At 40.5% G+C, this 22,481-nt stretch overlaps 2 protein-coding genes and 1 long non-coding RNA gene across 6 annotated transcripts in view; 2 read left to right on the top strand and 1 right to left on the bottom strand.

Annotated features, from left to right (window-relative positions):
• fnip2 (folliculin interacting protein 2) overlaps positions 1 to 10,112 on the top strand; it is a 19,232-nt gene extending 9,120 nt beyond the window's left edge. For all 3 annotated transcript variants that reach the window (XM_026943069.3, XM_026943070.3, XM_053231191.1), the window contains exons 3-17: positions 331 to 423; positions 546 to 646; positions 1,197 to 1,271; positions 2,086 to 2,144; positions 2,747 to 2,818; positions 3,007 to 3,142; positions 3,392 to 3,593; positions 3,792 to 3,880; positions 4,028 to 4,174; positions 4,255 to 4,424; positions 4,580 to 5,264; positions 6,441 to 6,597; positions 7,079 to 7,279; positions 7,377 to 7,492; positions 8,247 to 10,112. In XM_026943069.3, the coding sequence (XP_026798870.1) occupies positions 331 to 423; positions 546 to 646; positions 1,197 to 1,271; positions 2,086 to 2,144; positions 2,747 to 2,818; positions 3,007 to 3,142; positions 3,392 to 3,593; positions 3,792 to 3,880; positions 4,028 to 4,174; positions 4,255 to 4,424; positions 4,580 to 5,264; positions 6,441 to 6,597; positions 7,079 to 7,279; positions 7,377 to 7,492; positions 8,247 to 8,325 (2,382 nt within the window). In that variant the 3' untranslated portion in view covers positions 8,326 to 10,112. The remainder of the gene's footprint in view (positions 1 to 330; positions 424 to 545; positions 647 to 1,196; positions 1,272 to 2,085; positions 2,145 to 2,746; positions 2,819 to 3,006; positions 3,143 to 3,391; positions 3,594 to 3,791; positions 3,881 to 4,027; positions 4,175 to 4,254; positions 4,425 to 4,579; positions 5,265 to 6,440; positions 6,598 to 7,078; positions 7,280 to 7,376; positions 7,493 to 8,246) is intronic.
• Positions 10,113 to 11,310: 1,198 nt separating this feature from the next.
• On the top strand, positions 11,311 to 22,443 carry LOC113544383 (putative methyltransferase NSUN7). Its single transcript, XM_026943191.3, has 11 exons — positions 11,311 to 13,166; positions 16,034 to 16,092; positions 16,166 to 16,302; positions 16,406 to 16,558; positions 16,644 to 16,827; positions 16,914 to 17,127; positions 17,258 to 17,401; positions 17,894 to 17,995; positions 18,844 to 18,961; positions 21,076 to 21,172; positions 21,767 to 22,443. Exons 1-11 carry the CDS (start codon positions 12,965 to 12,967, stop codon positions 22,199 to 22,201), a joined length of 1,845 nt encoding a protein of 614 aa, XP_026798992.3. The 5' UTR covers positions 11,311 to 12,964; the 3' UTR covers positions 22,202 to 22,443.
• LOC128317678 (uncharacterized) lies at positions 13,017 to 17,398 on the bottom strand. Of its 2 annotated transcripts, XR_008301216.1 has the most exons (7): positions 17,264 to 17,398; positions 17,006 to 17,119; positions 16,629 to 16,782; positions 15,178 to 15,235; positions 14,925 to 15,081; positions 14,632 to 14,793; positions 13,017 to 13,097 (listed from the first exon to the last, which is right to left on the bottom strand). It is a non-coding gene; the product is annotated as an uncharacterized LOC128317678 (long non-coding RNA). The 2 variants fall into 2 exon arrangements; XR_008301215.1 differs by having other exon boundaries at positions 14,632 to 15,081.
• Positions 22,444 to 22,481: the final 38 nt, after the last annotated feature.

Here is a 22,481-nt window from a genome sequence, read left to right as displayed (position 1 = left end):
TTGCTATGCTTAGTTGCTAGCACATTTATTTGTCCAGGATTACTGTTGCAATCTTTCCTAGAGCTCCACAGACGCACTGGCGTATTTGTTCTGATTAGCTAATTCGTCGGATCTCAGATTTTGTGCAAGAGCCGGATTAGTTAGATTATTAGTTGAATAAACTTCTCAGGGTAGCTGGCTCTCAGATGTTGGGCAAGCGTTGTCTACCTAGACAGCCTATTTTCAAATGAAACACAGGGGTGGTGATGGCCATTTTAATGGTATGCAGGTATACAGGACTAACCAGCAAATGAAAAGGCATCCTGAACTTGTTTTTTTTTTTTCCTGCAGAATGTTGAGGAGACAAAAGCCCCGCCCACCCGAAGTGGTGCATGCCATATTGGCTGCAAGGCAAAGCAGAAAGAAACCCCGCCTACTTATCAGGTTTGTTCATAACAAACACACCCAAATAGTCACTTGTATCTATTCTGAGAGTTAGGTAGAAATGTAATGCGTGTGTGTGTGTGTGTGTGTGTGTGTGTGTGTGTGTGTGTGTGTTCACTCAGTACACAAGACCATCTTCTGACGTGAATATGCTTGGGGAGATGATGTTCGGCTCCGTTGCCATGAGCTACAAGGGGTCAACGTTGAAGATTCACCACATCCGGTAAGTTGAAGAATAAAACTACTTCAATAAGATTACTATTATTAATAAAGTCCCATTTCCACTTAATTTTTTAAATTCATCTTCAAGATGTTTATAAATAAGATCTAATCTGGTCTTAGTGTAGTGATAATGGCTGACCTTCCTGCCAGAACTGATTGCCAGATTCATGAAATAAAACACCCTGTGTGAATAACGATTAAATTATTAAATAATGCTGTATTATTTGTAGTTATTATTTATGGTAGACTTTTACTTACTAAAATTGATTGTGAATATTATTTATTATTATTATTATGGATGGTGTAATTAGTTTACAGGGAACATTAAATTTAATCTAAAACTAAATTAATATAACATTTTGCCTATGATAGTTCTCATATTTTCTCTGTGTGAGTATGTGTGCGTGTCGTGAATTTTGAATAAGCACATTATACGAACTGGACATAAATTCATATTTAGTTTGAAATCTGTATTAATTGGTGATATAAGGAGGATGTGTAAAAATATTTTTAAGGATGTTTTCACAGGTTTGTGTGTGTGTGTTGCGCAGATCTCCTCCGCAGCTGATGGTCAGTAAGGTTTTCTCGACACGTTGTGGCAGCAGTAACGCAGGCAGCACCAGCACGTGAGTCTCTCACATCAGCTCTTGGGTTGTTCTGAGCTTCATTAACATCCATCACAGAGTCAACAGTTCTCAAAGTGGGATCCCTGAACCAGAGCCAGGGGATCTGTCATTTTTAATTAAAAAAAAATAATTGTTACAGTGGTTGAAACCACAACCAACCATTATGAAAGTTACAGTACAAGAAAGAAAGAAAATCTCACTGTTTTAAATTACTGTATCTCTCCAAAAGGAACGTGGGAAACATTAGCTAAGGCAACCTAAAAACAGCTCTTTCTCAGCTCTCTGTCATGTTAGCTAGCATGATAACTTGGCGATACAAACTAGCTGATTGTGAATTTACAGTATAGGCGCTGTAATACAAACTGCTGTAATAAATAGAACGTGTACGTCACAGCAGATGGTTTACAGTGATGGGGTTTAAGGCTCATTCTCACTGTTACATCTGTTAAAAGTTTAGATTTTATTAGGAATTTAGATCAATTTCTTAAAGCTGTTTGATGCTTAAAAGTTTTCCAAATGTATGTAGAGGAAAAACCCCTTAAAAGAACTTGTACATCTATCTCGCTAATGTTACGATCTGCAATTAGTTAACAATAGCTAGCTATTAAGTAATGATGCGCTCCCCTTTTTCCTCCAAAGGCAACACGAGGCAAACATAGGTTCAACAGATGGAAACTACGTAGTGGGAAGATGAAGACTTGTCAGTTTGTTTGTTTTTGTTTTGTTTTGGGGGTTTTTTTTTTTGTTTTTTTTAGTGCTGAGGACACTAAAAATGACAAAGTACTCCTTTAACTCTTTGTTTCTGTTTCTCTAGTCTCCAGGACAGCCTTGACTCGATTAGCCAAACATGCCCGAGTCACAGCAGCAGCATAGGTAAGACACATACACACCTCAGCATGTTGTTTAATGCTGTTTACAATTTAGCCACATTCACAGTATCATTTACAGTGGTCAGAACAAATAAACAAATACAAATCTATTCACTGAAGGGGAAAGGACACGGGATATAAAAGACGCATGTGCTTCTGGCATTTTCACTTCGCATCAGTTTTATCTAGAGCTGTGAATTCCTTGTTTTTGTGAGACTGTAGACTTTTTGTTCAGTAAAACAAAATGCAGGAGTGCCTACTTATAAAATAGTGTCTACGTCAGACTTTTGCTTTGCTGTTTTCTGGAAAAAATAATAAATAAGAAGAAATAGCTGCCTTGTTGCCTGACATGCACTCAGGTTTTTGTGGTACAAATCTTTTTTTTGTTTGTTTTTTTTGTTGTTTTTTTTTTGCTTTTCTTTTTCCCCTCTCTGCTAGGATTTTGTTGTTAGCAAATTTGCCAATGTTTTAAGACATAATGAAACATCAGATCTTATGTGTGTGTGTGTGTGAGACTAATGATGAACTTGCATACTCATTTTAATGAATGCGCCTCCTTAACATTGGTGAAGCATGTGTGAGTTTAATCAATATATCTCTTTATAGCTCATAGTAATCCTGTGGACATGCCAGGCCGTGGACACAGTGAAGACAGCGACAGTGGCATCGCCCGTTCAGGTACACACACCAAAACACATAATGAAATGATTGAACATGCAGCATTCCTCGTTTTTCCGACGTATGACTTTGAGTTCAGTTATTTAGTAATTTGTTGATGTTAAACATACCCAAACAAATTTCTACCTTGTGCATTTGGTGTCTGTTTTATGACCTTCAGTAGGTTTAACGCTCTCTTAATTGTACAGCATCACTCAGCAGTCTCCTGGCCACGCCCCTCCCCTCCCCTGGTTCGTCCTACAGCAGTGGGTGTGCCAGCAGTTACCAACGGCGTTGGCTCCGTAGCCAAGCGACCAGCCTCCAGCATGGCCTGATCCCTCGCTGGTGAGTGTGTGTGTGTCTATGGAGGAATGTGTACAAAATGAGCCCATATAAAGGAAACGTTGATTTGTTTCTTATTTAAGAAAGAAATATATTGATATGGTGATTTTTTTTTTTTGTAAGGTGAATGATTATGTAACATTTATGGAGGAAGTCTCGACTGTCGGCGCTTTGTAAAATTCAGTGTTTCTTGTTAGCAATCTTAGCACATGAGTCAAGCAGAGGTAATGTTGGTGCGTGTGTGTGCGGCAGGAGCACAGATGAAATGTTCAGCCTGTCAGACGAGAGCTGCAGCTCAAACCCTGGGCTGGGCCGCAGGAAGAAGATTGCAGTCAGCATCATCATCAGCCTGCCGGAGAAAGAAGAGGAGAACCACAGCTTCCAGGAGTTCTTCTTCTCCCACTTCCCCCTGTTCGAATCTCACATGAACAAGCTCAAGACCGCCATCGAGAGGGTGAGTGCGGCACTGTGAGGTCAGACCAGGCCGCATCAGTGACCTTTAGTGGCTGCAGGACACTGGAGCTCTTTGTGTCCACGAGGCGCTGTGCGCTCGTCTGGAAAATGTTTATAGGACAATGACGGGTATACATGATCAGAGAGGGTGGTTGGGTTTGGTGGGATGAAAATAAATGCGTGTGTATGTGTGTTTCAGGCGATGATTGTGTGTAGGAGAGTAGCAGAGCCTAGTCAGCGGGTGCAGGTGTATCTGTGTCGGGTTATGGAGGCACTGGGAGAGTTCAGGTGAGGAGATAGTGTGTGTATTGTGCTTGATGCACAGGACCTAAGCTACAATAACTCTTCGCAAAATTTTTCCGTGCTTAATTGCTCATGTCTGACTAGTGCGTCTGATCTTTGCCTCATGGACTGTGCTGTTGTAATATTGTCCAGGATGACCGTGTGGAACCTGTACATGGCTCCACGGATCACCGAACCCATCTGGCTGACCATGGTATCCCAGAGTGCCGAGCGAAACCAGTTGTGTCAGCGCTTCCTGAAGGAGATGAGCCTGCTTATGGAGCCCGGGGCCAAGAACCAGTTAGTGCACAACGATTCAACTTGAACTTCATATACAAATCTAGGTAATAAATGTTAACCAAGTGTGTTCTGTGCTCTAGGTTCTTGTCTTCTCTCCTCACTGCTGTCCTCATGTACCACCTCGCCTGGGTTCCCACTGTGATGCCTAGCAACCACCCGCCAATCAAAGCTGTTTACCAGAAACACACCTCCCACACGGTGGACTTACTGGCCAAGTCTCACCCATACAACCCACTGTGGGCTCAGCTAGGTACACACACACACACACACACACACACACACACACACACACACACAGATTTGGGCATATTCTAACTCACTTAACTTTGTTATCCACTCTACAGTATGTGCTGTGTATGATGGGGTGTGTGTGTGTGTGTGTGTGTGTGTGTGTGTGTTGTGTAGGAGATCTGTACGGTGCTTTGGGATCTCCTGTTCGAGTGTGTCGTACTGTGGTTGTCGGACGCCGACGCGAGCTGGTGCAGCGCGTCCTCTACGTTCTGTCTTACTTTATCCGCTGCTCTGACCTCCAGGAAAACACACTTCCTCAAGCACAAACGGACAGTCCTGCCAATCCGTGCCCTTCCCAAACCACTAACCCAACCCCCTGCTCCGAGAGGACCAATGAGAGACCGCTCATCTGTGAGTCAGAAGCTGCAAAGTCCACCCTAAACCCTGAAAGGACCAATGAGAAAACGCTAACAACTGATGCAAAATCTACAGACCCAACTTCTAGTTCGGAAGGAACCAGTACAGAAGCAGGTGATTCTGAATCAGCTGACTCCTCCCCCTTTTGTGAAACAACCAATTGTAGCCTGGAACGTTCAGGGGAGACAGGACTAGAGGACATCTTGGCCAATTCGAGCCCTCCTAGTCACAGGGTGCGGTTCATGATTGGCAGCCCAAAGGAGGTGGAGAATGACAGACAATGTCAAGATAAGACTGGACCTAGCTGTGGGCGGGGCTTACACAGGAAGATGCCCAGTAGGCTTTTAAAGGACAGCTTGGACAGCTCGGACGAGGAGGAACTGTCACACAGGCAGACATGCACAGGAAATGATATGCAGCAATATGAACTACCACTTCCAAGGTAACATATACACACACACACACACACACACACACGCACACAAAAATTTTGATTAGACAGTGAATAAATTTTCAGTACGTTATGACACGTAATGCACATGCATTTAAATATGGCAAATATTACACTACATATCCTTTATTTCAGTGTGTTTTTATTTTGCTAGAGTAACACTAACACACAGAAAATCTTGCGTAATTAGTGTGCTCGGATGACATGATCTTTTCAGAATGAGAAACCGGCAGGTACAGTGCCTTGAGTAACTCTCAACATGATGCTCCCACCACCATGCTTCACTGTGGAGATCTGTGGTGTTCTCCGAGTGGTGAGGAGCATTGGGTTTCTGCCAAACACAGAGCCTTGTGCCAAGGTCAAATATTTCCATACAGCTTGCCACACTTCCATAAAGCCCAGCTTTGTGAAGTGTCCAGGGTCTGGTTGTTATGTTAACAGCTTCTCCAGTTGCTTCTCTGATTAAACTTTTACCCTCTTTACCCAGTCACTGACTTCTTGCTGACTTTTTTGGCAAGGGCCCAAACATGATATGCTACATTGGAAACTGTCTGGAAGAGGATAATAAGCAAAAATGCCTTTGTTTACCTTATCTTGTAATAATGCACCTAACTAGTTAACTAGCTCACCATACATTATGTTAGCTACTTATTTTTGGTCGAGTCAAGTTTCCAGGCAACTACCATGTGTCACTGGGAAGCACATTGGAGCTTTTACTTGTTCTAGCTAATAAGCTAAAATTTCTGTCCCCCTGTGGGTTATTACATGCAATATCTGCTGCCCTCATTCCTTTCTTTCGGAAAAATCAGTGAAGCGGAGATTCATAGGGCCTTTACATACATATTGGCAAATGTAGCCTTAATGGTCTAAATAACAGCGTAATTAGTGTAATCATTCCACTAGTATGCCTTTTATTGCTGTATCTGTATTCTGTCTTCTTTCTTATTTAACTGGGCTTGTTTTCCATTTCTTTAAAATGAAAAAGCAAGCAGTTGATTTAAAAATTGCAGTAGCACATACACTTATTACAGTCCTTCCTTTCTGCTGCCATGTTATTCTCCAGCTATGTGGAAACATTGATAACTTATATTACATATATTATGGGAGTGTATTAGTGATTAATTATTGTTTACCATGACATGATTTCATGTTTTCATTCACGTCTAGCTGTGACATGGAGATCCGCCCCGACGTGAATCATTTTGGCCGCTCTCTGCTCGGCGGTTACAGTCCTCAGTACATGCCTGACTTCGTCCTGCACGGCGTCACCTCAGATCAGCGGCTCAAGCAGTGCCTAATGGCCGACCTGGAACACACAGTACTGGTGAGTACTGACAGAACAGAACAACACAATCAATCAGTAAGTGTGCGTGTCCATGTCTGTCCCCATTTTTAGATTTGTAAGGAAAACAATATCATTAATGCATGAAATATTACATCACCATGTCGTACAGTTCTTGATTCTGATTGGTTCAGAAGGTGTTGAGTACTTTTCTGTAACAGCAGCTCTGACAATAGTGCAGCTTCAGATTACAGGTTTATAGTAACTATGTTAGAAGTTTAATATTAATGTTTATATAATATGCTATGATGTATCACCGTAAGTTGCTTAAAGCATTAAAGATATCAGCACTTTTATAATACTGACATCACTGTAACAAGTTGCCCCTATAATGAAATGCATGCACATGTTTTTAGTGAGAAGTAAAAGACTTGAGGGCTTGCTCAAGTCATAAAATAATCAACAGGAACCATACTTGATACACTGGACTTATTACTGTGTGTGTGTGTGTGTGTCCATGCAGCACCCAGCGCTGGACGAGCCGGTCGCTGAGGCCGTGTGCATCGTGGCGGACACGGACCGCCTCTGTGTTCAGGTGGCTACGACTCAGCGGCGCGTGTGTGAGCCAGGCCAGATAGGAAGAGACGTGATGGTCTCCAACCTCATACACACGCTCCTCACGTCTGTGCTGCAGCTGCATGCGCTCAACATGGCCGCAGACTTTGTACGCATTGCTCTTCTTTTAGTGATAATTTTGGAAAATATTGTATGCACATCCTTTCTAAACTTGTCTATGATGTGTATGTGTGTGTGTTTTGCAGTGTGTCATGCACTTGGAGGACCGCTTGCAGGAGGTGTATTTTAAGAGCTGTTCTTTGGCAGAATATCTGAGAGGACAGCGACGAGTCCATGTGAAGGAACTGGGACTAGCGTTGGGGTACTACATTCATACACACACACACACACACACACACACTACACACAAGGCCTAACAAGGAGGAGCTCCCAAAGTGTTTTATTCTTCTTATACTGCAGCAATTTCAAAACTATTACAATTTTTAATTTGATAGTGAACGACAGGCTGTGCTTTTTTAACCATTTATAGTTACATTTAATGCTGTGGAACATTTGCGAGACAAGTTTGTTCCTCCTATCACTTACGTTATAACAGCTATTTACAGTTGCTCCTTGACCAGCCTGTTTTTCTCTCTCAAAGTTAATAAGACAAAAAAGTGCAGCTTGGCATGTTACCAGAAAGTCTAACCTCCTCTATCCGGAGGACTTTGCCATGGGGAAAAACTTACTGAAGGTTACAAAGTGCTAACACTGGAGACTCCTTCCATAAATGTTAAACAAACATCTCCTTACAGAAAACTTCACCATAACAATGATTATACATTTTCTTTGTTAAATAACAACACGTTTTTGATCTAGAATATGTGCAGCCATACAAATCCTTGTCTAAGTTGTTGCTGTAGAAACAATAACGTGTTAGAATGAGCGCCTGAATATAAACCTGCCAGCACTACTGTCAGAGGTGCTGGTCTAAGAAATCTTCTCACCAATCAGATCTGAGAATTCAACCACACTGTCGTATAATATCGCCCGAACCACGGAAGGGGAAAATGTCTGGCTTCTCAAGCAAAGAGTTATTTATTTATGATTAGTGTGTATGTGTTTGTGTCTTGTAGGATCGATTCCAGTGATCTTCCACTACTCGCGGCTGTCGCCAGCACACACTCGCCCTACGTTGCCCAGATCCTTCTGTGAACGTTGCTTCACTACAACCGACCAATCAGAGTGCGCTCCTGCCTACAGCACACCAATGAGGAGCTGATCGCCGTTAACCCAGGTTAATGCTGACAATGATCAGACCAATCAGGATCATGTTATTAGCCTTTAAAGAGAGATCAGATCGTCAGGTTTGCGTCCTCTCCAGTCTCCAGACTGAGTGTGTGTGGGGAGTGTGTGTGAGCTTTGTTTTCTTATATGCACTATTTCCACAGTGTTGTTTTGTCTTAAAAGGAAGACTGGAACAGGTAATGCTACTTTTTAAGTCATGGTATAGTATGATGGGTGACAAATTAAAGGAAAAACCATAAAATAAAAAAAAAGTAGCACTACTGTTGTATTTGGAAAATGATCTTCGGTATTTTATAATGTGGATTATTTCAGCTAAATTTGAAGCCAGCTTCAAATCTGCAAAGGCAATCCCATAAGAGTTTGAAAAGCGTAGAAGATTAAAATTGGGCACAATGCTAAGCCTGCCTCTGTTGCTTTCTGGTAATTTGCTAAATGTTTTTGCACTGCAACTTTTTTTAAAATTTATTATCGCAGCAATATTGATGTTCTGGGTAAATTGCACGTGCTGCCTATGATTAATGCGAAGCAAACAAGCGGAGATGTCACATAACAAATGGCTCAGCATGTTGGTTTACAGCAGCGATCAAACCCTGTTTCTGTAGATCTGCTTTCTTACAGAATTAAATTCCAGCCGTAATCCAGCACCATCAATCCGGCTAATCGAGTAGACTGATTAAGATTCAGATTCAGATTAGCAAGGTGTGCTTGATTAGGGTTAAATCGAGCTGGAGTAGGAAGCTCTCCAGAAACGTTGATCACTGGTTTACAGAATCAGAATTCGTATAAGATTTTAGTATTTATTATTAGAAACAGTATGCGTCAATTATCTTGAGCAATTTTAATTTCCTGTGTTTTCATACTTTTGTGTCCTGTTTATTTTTTTTTCCTCTGCAGCAGTTGATTTTGAGTTGTATGGTTCCCCCTTGTGGTGGCATTTAGGTTTACAGGATTGTACACAAAGACCAACAGGAAGCTTTTGCGCTGAGTTTGTACAAGAGCTGGGTGGAGATTGAGATTGAGGTTGATTACTCTTTTTTTTTCTTGCACTATTAGTGTCTTATTTATCTCTGCATCAAACTCATACTGTATATAATACTATCATTATATGCAGTTTATGTCCTCAAGTAGTCTTTACATAAGCCCCCATTAACAGCTTCCTTTGTGTGCATCTGTGTGTACGTGCCTCACATAAGAAGGTGTATGTGTGTGTTGGTGGGAGGGTCAATAACTTCTATCAGGTGCTACCATGTTATACACTGTGTAAAAGTATGTTAAAACACATACTATTTTATACTCGGTATACTTTACTAATACCTTTCTGTAGAGTAAGCCACATACAGGTCTATTAAGGCTAATACTCAAGTCTTAATTTTACTCAGACTTATGTTTCTTATTCCTTTAATATTCAAGAGAATGTTTGTTATTTTTGTACACTAAATTCTACCTCATGGTTGCTTTTAAAAGCAGTCCTGATCTCAGACATGAAAGACAAGCCAGTTCAATGTGGCCAGGGTAAAAGATCTCCTTTTGATGGTGAGCAACGCTGAAGAAATGACAGCTGAGGTTTCGGACATTTCGTGTCCATGTCTAAGGCGGTGTGCTCCGAATAAAACCACGCAAGTTGCATTTTGGTCATTTTATGTTTGATCTTTGGATATGGGATAAAGTTGAATAAACTTCTCATAATTGAAAAACTGTTTTGTGTCTTATTTTCCTCAGTTTCTTATAAACAGAGGGGGAGAAAATCAGTAATATACAAAAAAAATTGCACTCGTCTCACTTTCATTCAAATTCACTGTTCCCTCTTTGAAAACAAGCCCTGTCTCTAGTGTAGTAGTGCACATTTAGTGCAGGCGGTTTTGCTTTTATCCAAATGAATTCTGTGGATGTAATATTTACACACACTCAAGGAAAAGAAATCCCCATTTTAATATATTTAAAGGTACCAGGTTCTACTCTGAGGCTCTAAGTGGCTTTTTGGCCAAATAATTTGCTTGATGTAAAACAGGGGCTCTGAATACTTTTTGTGTTATCTTTCTAATTATATTTAAAAAATATACATACTTTATATACACACTTTTGTAGAGATTTGGAGCACAAAATGTCCCTCTCCTGACACCCTAAAAGAAGAAAATGGAATAAAGAGTGTGTGCGGTATCAGTAACAGCCACGCCCACTCTCATTTTTGTCAATTGTCTGTAGACAAATCCACACCTAAATGCCTTAATCCACAAAGACAATAAACATGCAGCATGAAAATCTAGTCTCCTAACTTGCACCTGAGCATGAATCACTCAGACATGATGGACTCTAATTGGCTGGAAAAGAGAGATATGGATGAGGAGGTTTCAGATGAGAAGGGGTGTGCGCGTGTGCGCGTGTTGGATCAGTGTCTCCTTACTGCTTCTCTTACACCTGTGCTTTAAATAAACTCTGTGGTGTCATATCACTCAGGAGATGACGATACAAAATCCTTCCAGGGGAAAATGAACTCGTCCTGAATCTATTTAAAACTGCAAATGCAATGTTTTATATTTTCAGTTTGTTACAAGTTTCTTCATGCTATTGTTTATTTTTTTTATGTGCTAAGAGACAGTTATAGTGTGAATTATGATGATCTACAGACTTGTCAATAGACATTTTTAACAACAAGAAAAGGGAAACGCAAGCTGCATCCTATGAATTTCCTGAAGACTGGGAAGAAGAAAATTCTCTCATTGTGTTTTCTTTATTTTCAGTAGTATTGTGATAGTGATTTGATAAGGTCAATCAAATTCTAGATTGAACATAAATTATTACTTTAAAATAAACAAATTATGCCGTTATCATGGACGTATCATCACTGTGTATTTGCAAATTCTAGTAACCGAAACCTAACCTTGTGACTTATTCAATAACAAAATGCAGTACTAACAAAAGAATTATTTTTAATTATTTTTGAAAGTTGCCTGAGATGGTTCAATAAGTTTTCTTAGATGTTTGATGTTAATGGTTAAGTGGCACCCTGATCATGGAATCACGCCTATACACCGCAGGACTAGTACTGCAAAATGCACTGGAATATTTAAAAGTAACGTCACGCAATACATTTTAACGAGGCCGTATTAAAAATACAGAGCTTCCTCTGGCAGCAGTTCAACAGCTCACAGCCCTCTCCAAGCCAATCTGACGGTGCAGAATGTCCTAGGAAGCCACACACTTGAGTTCGTTTAATTATACAGCTTGATGTTGATTTAGAGTATACAGCCAGACTTAATGTCCACTGAGAAAGCCAAGCCAAGAGAGACAGTGATGAGGAGACGAAACCTCAAGAGAAACATACATTCAGCAGAGGTAATCATGAGTCTTTGTATCAGATAATAAATATTTTACCCTTTCAGTTGCACAGAACTGAAAGGGTAAAATATTTATAGTTTTTACTCTAGGTAAATGGGACAGAGTCAGCAGTCAATCAATAAAGACGGAACAGGAGCTTGTGGGCTCAGAACGGCTGGAGGAGATTTATAGTAAAGGGAAAGTCCACCCTAAAAACATTAAATATATTTCTATTGAAATATTTAGCAATTCTGTTGTTAATTTGTTGGTTGGTGCTGCATTTGCATTATTCCTGTGAGAAGTTCGTGCTTGTCTGGGGTTCTGACATCATTTACAATGGGAGAAAACACGTCACCCGTCTCTTTAAATGAAAAGCTCATCATTTTATTACATTTTGGGCGCCACTAAAGATGACATGTTAATTATAAAGTTTAATCTCCAAGTTGTTTAGGTATTTTTTTTTTTTTTAGCACATAACATACTATTCCTTTCTTTTTGGATTTCATTTCCGTTTGATTTTATTTTTGCTGTCAACAGCTATTTGGTCGGTCTGATTGCAGAGATGCTGATACAGGCAGAAATAAATGCAGCTTCCTCAGTCCATTTTTATCATTCATCACTTTTACTCTCACTCGTTTCACTTATTAATAAATTAGGAGAATTCTTCTCTCCTTTTTTGTTCCACCACTGGACCACAGGAGAATGATGCATTGTGTTTGTGATAATGTGCCTGAAGGATGAGTGACAGGATTAAGAGGAGGTTCATGCATCATGAGATACGCCTAGTAATGAGTTTTATTGTCAGAGTGACACCTGACCTCTCGGTGTTGTGCGTGTGTAAAATAAAGAAGGGTGTAATCCTGAGCATCTCATTCTTCTCAGTCTAATGAAGTGGACCAGCAGCTTACCACAACGTCTGTAGTACTACAAACTTTACTATTAAGGTTTGTTTTAAATTTAATAATCTTTTCTTTTAAGTGCTCTTATATACTGTATGTACTTGGGTTTGAAACAGAAGAATGGAAGATCACATTAGTGTGCTTGGTGTATATTAATACACTGTTGAGTTACAGTATATTAACATCTATACTCGTGTGTGTGTGTGTATACTCTGAACTCAGACCAGAGCTCGTGCCCTTCATCTCTCCTAAATAAAACACTGCTGGGGAAGCACGCACCAAGCCCACTAACGAAGTGTACGTCTGAAGCTCCCGCGGTAGGGACTAAGGTCATGAGTACGCAGGGATTTCCTGACTGTGTGTATGCACAAGCGGCTGACACTTACCGAGCATCCTGTGTGGAGAAGACGCAGGATTACAGGGCTATCCGTTATGCCCCCGTCCCACACCCCGCTGCAGGAGACACTGTGAACAAGCGCAACACAAAGCAGAATGAGCTTTGGGCTTATGAACTGGCATTCAACACTCTGAAATGTAAGTAATACCTTGTACATTTATTTATATATTTATTTAGTGATAACATAGATACCTTAAGTAGTACAGTTCCCAAAAATAATAATGTTTACGGCCATGTCTCGCCCTTGCTTCAGAGGATAATCTCAACTGGATATTGTAGATTTGTACATAAGACCTGCTGCTGTAATCATAAAGACTGTCCTATGCTCATCCACAATCTGCTCTTACACCATGAACACCATGTCAACACACTGAGTGTTATTTGTTTTTACTCTTGTACACCTGCACACTCTGCTGATTTATCTCACTATCCAGCATAACCCACAACCCATAGGACGGGTTCTCTTTTGAGTCTGGTCCCTCTCAAGATTTCTTCCTCATGTCGTCTCAGAGTTTTTCCTCGCTGCTTTCGCTTACAGCCTGTTCCTTAAGGATCTAAAATCTAAATCTGCATCTGGGTTTCTGTAAAGCTGCTTTGTGACAATGTCCATTGTTAAAAGATCTATACAAATCAAAATGAACTGAATTTAAAACAATGCATTAATTTATAGAGCAGCATACCACTGATTCACCTTCCAATAAATGATCAACCAGTGCATCACTCTCACGAATATATAATTCCCTGTTATTCACTGCTTAATCTAGAAAGAGAAAAAGTTTGGGTTCTTTAGTTCACTTCTCAGTAAATGTATCTGTTAAACATATTCACAGCCTAGGAAAAAAGTATAATCTAAAATGTTCATTCAGAAAATAGATACTTGAGATACGTGGGTTTTGAACAAAAATAATTGTTATTGATTGATTATTAATTTAAAGTAGAAATATTAGTATATTAGTATAGATATTAGTATATTTTTTATATATACATATATACACAAATAGCCTATACTTTAGCACTAATGTCACTGCCTACACATAAATTGGATAAATATACATTACACTAATGCGTAGATCATAACTACATAATACACATGCTACTGTAAAAATCCCAAACATTTACCACTAATATCATGAATGTCTTATACATTCAGCCTACGCAGCCATGATTTTTATTGATTTAATAACATAACATATTTGACATTGTACAGTTTTAAACCTACAGACTGATTTTTTTTTGTAATTTTATACTAGTGGGGTTTAGATTTAGGTTGGAACTGAGAGCCGCGGCTGTGTTGTTGGAGAGGGAGAGAGAACGAGAGGCTATGAGCTAAATAATGAATGTGTCCATTCTGTACATCAATGTGAAATCTTGCTCCAGTGTTTGCATGCGTTATTCGACCTTCTCTGAGATGCCATACTTGTTATTCTCTGAGAGATTGGGCTTATTATACATTCTAGTTTTTTAAATTGCTTTACGTTACATTTGACTAAATCTAAATATTTTAGAAGATCATATCAGAATCATATTAAAACCATACAATCATTAAAAATGGTTCAAATTCAGAGGTAATTCTAGTGAGGGTGGTAAGAATCATCTGGATACCTGGGCAAGTACACAGCGACTTTCAAGTCAAGAAAGTCACGAAGACCATAGGCTGCGTTGTTACGGCCCCATACGGCGGCGTTTAAGGAGCTCCGGTACAAGCATCCCATGTCAGACTGTTAGGCGCGTGAGATGTGGACTCTGTGGCCTGTCTTCTGAATTCTGTGTAATGTGAGCAGAATCAGCGGTAAAGGCAAGAGTGACCTAGCAGATTACGCAGCTCTGGCAGACAGAACTGCATTTGACAGTGAATAAATATGGCATCAACAAAAACCACCTGTGCCCTGCCAAACCTTCCCCAGATGTGAAACACCACTCTCCACTGCGTATGTGCTGTATCTCCATTATGCCACCCCGGCAAGCGAGTTGCCATCATTGACGCAAACCATGGATGGGCCCACCTGAGGAGTTTTGGAGTCCGAGACAAACGACACCAACACACTTGCTGTCCTGAAGATTGATGTATCAGACTGTCACAACACTTGAATGGACCAGCATGTGGCAATGTCTCAGAAGCGTTAAGAAGAAATTCAGGGGTAGACTTACCTCCCTCAGTTCCAGCTGGTTGAAGTGTTCTACACCTTCACCATGGGGGTCCAAATGCCTAATTTGCCTCTAGGGGACCTCAGTGGCTGGGAAAATTAGTGGCTTGAAAATTAATAAAGTATGCTGTAACTGGAAGTGTGCAATATAACATAATAATACAGTTGCAAGAAAAAGTTTGTGAACCCTTTGGAATTGCCAGGGTTTTGCACTGATTCTTAAAATGTGGTCTGATCTTCAATTATAGACAAACACAATCTGACTAAACTAATAACACACATACAGGTCTTTATCAAGCATATTGAGTAACAATTCACAGTGCAGTCTGACTTGGAGAGCGCTTTGTCACTGTGCAACACTGTCATGTCTATGTTTCGCTCTTTACATTTTTTATAAGCCACCCTTGGAAAAAAAAAGAGGAACTCGGAGGAGTCTGAGTTTTGTGTCAGATCAGAGTGCCCAATTCCCACACATATCTCTCATCCATACTTCATCCGCCTCCTCCTCCATCCTTTTAACCTGCTCTCCTCCATCTCATCCTTCTGCATTATTGAAGCAGGCAGCCATTTGGGAAGCCGCGGTCTGCTCTGGCTTTCCTGTTTCTTTTACATCTTTATGCTTTTTCTGTCAGCCCTCACTAGTGGATTTGATGGTTGCTTTTACACAAGAAAAAAGTCACCTACTCTTTTACTCTGAGCTGAGCTGAGCTCAAACCCCGCTATCAGATATCAAAGATGTTATGTAAGGAGCAAAGTGTAATCAAAGACAAGATGGTGTGATGGCACACCCCTGGAGTGTTTTATTCCCCTTATAGCGTTAGACTGTAATGTTACAAAAAGAAATGTTTCTATGTTCCCAGTCCAAGCGCTGTTGGAGGACGTCCTGATTGACAGCTGCTTCCAGGCGTCTCAGCAACTAGTGAGTTCACATTTTTCTTGAACATTGGTAGAAATCAGCATCGAGTGTGAAATGAATATTTTTATATGTTTAGCCGGATGACCTCATGGCCCTGGCGATGGTCATGCTGTATGACCTGCAGGACAGAAAGTTCCAGCCCAGAGAGCCGATGACAGGAGAAGGGGAGGGGCCTGTAGAGGAAGTGAGGCTGATGGAGGACAGCCTCTTCAGGTTTATGCAAAATTATTCAGAAATGTGTTTCCTAAGTTTATAATTTATTTGTGGCTTTTTCCCCCCCAAATACACCCGGTATGTGTGTGCACACGCATGTTAGGTTTAGGACTAAGCTTGCAGCCTCGCTGGCTCGCTTCAGAATCAAGCAGGATCTGGTGTGTATCGATGACATTCTGCCAAAAAGTGTGAAGGAAAAGCACCAGAGAAAACACAAACTACCCACCTGTGCCTGGGTCAACACACTCAAGAGCAGGTACACACACACGCAATACACACTTCTATACTGTCCGACTAACATACATGTGACACGTGTGTATGCATACTTTGTGACTCCGCAGCTTGGATGAAGTGTGTGTGACGCTGGAGACACTGGGCTTCGTTCAGGTGGATCCACACACACATCTGGAAGGGAGTGTGTTCTGCAAGGACACACACTGTCCCGATGTCCTGCTGTTTCCACACCAAGCGCGAGAACTTCTAGACAAGACGACACTGTTAATGGATCACACACTTATAATACAGGTGACACACTCGTATTATGCACACACATTCACGTCCTGTATCTAATTGTGTGAGCATTGTGTGTGTGTGTGTGTGTTTCTTTAAAGGAGAAGTCCCGCAGTCTGGCTGTGTATGCACTGCGCCCCCTGTTGGCTAAAAACACAGATATTCTGATAGCCGGGTCATTCTCTGCACACACCGTGGCTCACGTAGGAGTCCAGGCTTCTGTCTTTTCCAACGTCGTCTACGCCTGTGGGCTCCCTGCTGACTCCGCCCACAGGGAGGAGCTACAGGCAACGCTGTCTAGCATTGGCTGCAAAAGTGAGAGATTTCTGAGTTCAGCACATTTGAGTTAAATATCCAGGTCATGTTTAAGGGTCAATGAATATGACTCTGTATAAGAAGCAGTTAGGTGTGTGCGAGTTTAACAGTGTGTTATCTCTGTGTGAAGACGTACGCTTGCTGTCTGAACAATTTGCTGAACTGAGCGAAAGCGATTCACGTCTCCAGAAGGTTGGGGTCGTTCTCGTGCTGCCCCGATGTACGGCTTCAGCACTCACCGACCCCATAGCGCATATTATTAATGAGGACGGAGGTACGGCAACACCGGAGGGTCAAACACTACACGAGTGCCATGCGATTTTCTTCTTCCTTCTGTTGGTTAGGAACATGGTGTGTTCAAAAAGTGTTATTTCCTTATTAAAGAGAAACAGGCTGCTGTCACACTAGGGACTTTTTTTTTTGTTTGTTTGTTAAATTTGAGACATAAAACTTGTGGAATTTTCTTTTTTCTCAAATGAATTCACATTCTATGCAGAATGTTTAAAACATCTTAGCAATAAAAATCTTTATGTTCCTAACTGTCTTTAATGTGAATACTCTTTATTGCATTATCCTATTACTGCAATTTTTTTTTTTTTTTGCATATTACAGAAATAAAATAAACATTTTTCATCCCCCCTCCAAACAAGCTCCACCCTGATCCACATGTAAAGTGTGAGCTGATGGTTGAGGAAAGGGGGGAAAAAAATAAAAATAAGGCTGATTTCACTCTAGGCTTTAAGTGCAATTATAATTTTCTCATCAGACAGGAAGTTGCTGCACGATCTGTCTCAGGGCGCTGTGTCTGACACAAAACTGGAGTCCCTGACCAAAAAACAGATACAAGACCTGAGCCATGCCCTGACCTGTAAGAAACACACACACACACACACACACACACACACACACACACACACACACACACACACACACACACTACAGTACTGCTAGGTTCTGCACTAGTGAAGGATGAGAGTTCACATTGGAGGAGCAAAACTGTTAATCTTTAAAGCAGATTCCTAACCCTGGTCCTGGCCCTAGTGTTTTCCTTGAAAATGGAAGACTGTGAGTTAATTATAAAGATTATAAATTATAAAATCGTTCAGGGTTTTTCAGGGGATTTTTCCTTTAACAGCTTAGCTCTGTGCTTGGATTGGATTCTGCCTCACTTGTAAGTTCCTTAAATAAAAGCATCAAATGAATAAATATAAATGCAAAGTGAAAAGACCACACTAGTCAAATGAATAGTCGACTTCCCTGATGTGTTTAATGCCATCGGGATGAAATGTCTGTATCAGCTGTTCCTGCTCCGCTCTCTCCTCATACCCACAGATTATAGCTAAGCTACGAGTATTACATTTTCACGCTGCAATGCAAGAGTGACTTTCCATTAAAAGTGTGTGTGTAAGTGTATGTGTGTGAGCATGAGGACATGTTCTTTTACCCCAGAGAAATTTTCTTGTCCTTCCTTAGGCAGTTTTCCATTAAGCATACTTCTGCTGATCTGTTGAGGGGAAAAAAACTGTATATTTAGATAGAATTCAGCTTTATATTCACCAATCTAAAAATCACTTTCTTTTACATAATGTGTGAATTACATGTGAATCCTTTTGAGTTAATTGTGAGTGGAGTAAAATGTTTAGTTCTTGATAACTGATGAAATAATTGATCATTGATGACTCCAACCTTTGGGTTTCTGTGATTCATGAACTACAGTTCCCAAGGTGCACGGCGTGGTCTACTGCACGTGCTCAGTGTATGCACAGGAGAACGAGTTGGTGGTGAAGAGAGCGCTCAAGAACGCTGCTGTCACAAGCAAGTTACGACCGTTCAGGTAGACACGCTCACACACACAAACACACACACACACAGACCATAAACAACATAAATACTCTGAAATGTTTTCAGAGTGTAGACCACACCCACAACTGAATGACCTGCAGAGGGAACTGTAAAAAAGTGGGTAGAACTCTGAGAACCTGCGCTTCTGCTATGTACCAACACTCATGAAGACACTTGAGCAGGAGTTGTCGAATAGTCTCGAGGAAATAAATGGCGAAGTGGTGGTTTGGTAACTCTGCCACTAGTGCAGAATGAGACAGGTGAGAATTTGTAGGAAGTTAACTAGGAAGAAGGTGAAGCTTCAGATGGAGGTCTTTGTCACTACCAGAAACATCTCATTCCAATAAAGGCTGAGAATAGTTTATTCTTAGTGACTGAAACACACGTAGGACTACACTTGAACACCCGACAAAGTCGTATTTATAACATAAGCTCAGGAGATGTGATGTATAACACGACCTTTTATCTTTCCGCTGCTGAAAATCACTAAACTTGCCAGTTACATAGCGAGACAGTAATTGAAAAAAATATGCCTTGTTTCTGCAAAATTGCGACAAGCACAAAGATTTATATAAAATTTTGATATAGCACAGAAAAGCAGGATGTGTACACCTATTCTCTGGGGATGTTCTCGTTTTGTGGGTGTGTCCACAAGCATCCAGATGGAGTCGTGTTTATTTACTTGTGATCTGAATTCTGGCTCGTTTCGTTCAGTCGTGTCATTTGGCTCATGAGTAAGAGATGACTCTTTCTGCTCCCCGCTATTTTGACCTAAACAGGACAAAGTTTGCAATGTTTTGGCGAAGGATGATGTAGAGAAGACCAGAGGGGTGGAGTGTGTTTCAGGCTGGAAAAGTGTTGTACAGCTTGGTGCAGATTAGGAATTAGGGGTTATAAGAGGAGTTTGATCAGATCCAACTCCACCCCTTGGACATTTGGGTCTGCAGTGAGGACCATCTTTAAAATAAATAAATAAATCAATAAATAAATAAATAAATAGAAGGGAAAAAAAACCCTAATATATGAGTCAAAGGGTTGATTCAAAGACAAGCAAGCACTTGTATTTACTAGTACAATGTTCCAGTTAGTCCCTGAACGCAGCACTAGTCATTAAGAGACAACGTTTCACACTGTGTTGTGAACTGTGTGTGTCTGTGTGTGTGTGAGAACATTTTACTGAAACAGTTTAAAAAATAAAGCAAATGATGTCCAATCTGATCTCTCAAAAAGCTCACAATCTTAGCTTTTATCTCAGCTTTACATAATGTATAAGAAATATGCTACTGATAATGTAATGTTTTGCATCTGTGTTTGAGATCAAATAAAAACAGCTCATAGTTTGAAGTGAGACTTTTGGACCATTTTATAGATTAGTGTGTGTCTGTCTACATTTACACACACACACACACACACACACACACACACACACACACACACACACAGTTCGAAAATGAATTCCCTCCCGACACACACCACTAAGTCCAATGATTGAAGTGTCAGTAACCATGGCAACTGTTAAAAAGCGTTTTATTAACCAGCTCATGAGTCTGTAACATCTCACACTTCGACTATATACGCACGAATACACACGCCCACCGTGATGATCAAAGTCTACGTGCATTTTGGTTGCAAAAAAAAAAATGCAATAAATATCTAATTTTACAAAAAGAGCCAATTTTTGCAATATGTCAAACTCCAGAAAAGAAGTTTTGACTTTTCATTTTATTATGGGTTTGGGGCCGTTTTCAGTGCTTGTGCTTGTACTAATATCAGTTTTTCCAAGTGCAATAAAACCTGCAATAAAACCTGAATTCTCGAAGTTTCTAATACGTTATCGTTTCTATAGTAACAGCTAACAGGGAGGCTTTGTATGGTGGACACTCCACATAATCTAAACCTGTAACAAAGTACTAAAACATGCAGCTACTTAACAGAGAAAAACATGATTTGATATGGTGAAGTTTTTCTGTGAGGAGATGTTTATGAGAAAAGATGGATCATTGCTTATTGATGTAACAACAGTGTGTTTTAATGCTTTCATTCTGTTTTCATGTTTTCTGTTACTAACCTTGTCAGTCTCTCTCTCTCTCTCACACACACACACAGGGTAGTATCTACAGGATGTACGGATGAGGAGAAGTTCTTAAGACTGCAGGCTTCCGGCACCGGCGATGGCTGCTTTCTCTGCGTGCTGAAGCGAGAGGTGTGTGTCTGTGTGTGGAAGAGAAATGATGGATGTGGACGCTGAGGAGAAGAGAACACAAAAACATACTCAGTTTTAGCCCTAGCTGCACTGCTGGCCTCAATTCTGTCAGCACAGCACTGGCTTTCTGTAAATAATACATTCTGTTGTCTAACTGAATCAGTGCCCACACATGCACACACACACACTTGGGGAAGAAAAAAAAAAAAAAAAGCCAGTAGTAATACAGCCATGTATTCACCCTGCTAGCAAAAATATGTTGGAATATCTCAGTAATAAATAGGTATACATGAACAGAGAAATGTTTGGGACATTTATTAATTAAAAAAAAATCTAGATCTAACAGGAAAAAGTTGATCTGGATCACTCTAATTAAGCACCAACTTGACACTAACAGTATCTAATATCAACTTTAGGACAATGAACAAGTCGTTAAATACAAGATTTAGGGATTTGAGGATTTTTTTCCCCCCTTATTTATTTAATTTCCAATACTGGGTAAAATGTAAAATATTAAAATTCAAAAATTTTTGACTGGCAGTGTATATAATTTAGTGTGGATTATGTGTGTGTGTGTGTGTGTGTGTGTGTTAGGAAGCAGAAACTGTACAGGACATACTGGTACGTGCAGCAGCGAAAGGTCTCCTGAACGGACTGGCGCTTCCTGAAAAAGTCAAGAAAACAAGAACGAAAGAAAAACAAAGAGGAGCTCCAGCTCCAGCTCCTCCTCAACCTGACCCCTCACTCTTCACTGACCCAAGTGTTTCTCAGCAGCTTCACACTGATACCACTGCCGCAGGAGGTGCCCTAGACCACACCCGCGACTCACGCTGTCCTTCTCCTGCCCTGAACGACAATTCTGCTGCACATGTAGAGGCTTCCAAGGCTACCAATCAGCAGAAAAAAGGTCGCAGGCGGAAATCTAGAGCTCTGAAATACAGCCGAAGAGTAAAAACCAAGACTCGAGCAACGCACAAGCGCAGGACACGATCGTCCCGGAAGAAACCGCCTCGTGTTCAACCTGCGTAAGAACACACACACACACACTATAATACTTTTAATATTCTTAAGACCAGCACCTAAATAATAAATGTATTTATTGTGCAATATGACTAAGGTTGAAGAGAAATTTTTACTTGAATAAAATTTGAGCATTAATCATAAAATTTTCTGAACACCTGTTTACTAGATATCCATCACAGGCTGCATTAACTTTAAAAAATCCATATCAAAGAAAACCAATATGAATAAACTCAGACATTTTCTGATTCCATCACATGCCAGTCAAATACACCTGTCCATAAATAAA

This window comes from Pangasianodon hypophthalmus, chromosome 28 (genome assembly GCF_027358585.1).
Source record: "Pangasianodon hypophthalmus isolate fPanHyp1 chromosome 28, fPanHyp1.pri, whole genome shotgun sequence".
Taxonomy (NCBI): domain Eukaryota; kingdom Metazoa; phylum Chordata; class Actinopteri; order Siluriformes; family Pangasiidae; genus Pangasianodon; species Pangasianodon hypophthalmus.
The sequence above is the reverse complement of the archived record's forward strand: the minus strand, read 5'-3'. Positions and strand labels throughout refer to the sequence as shown.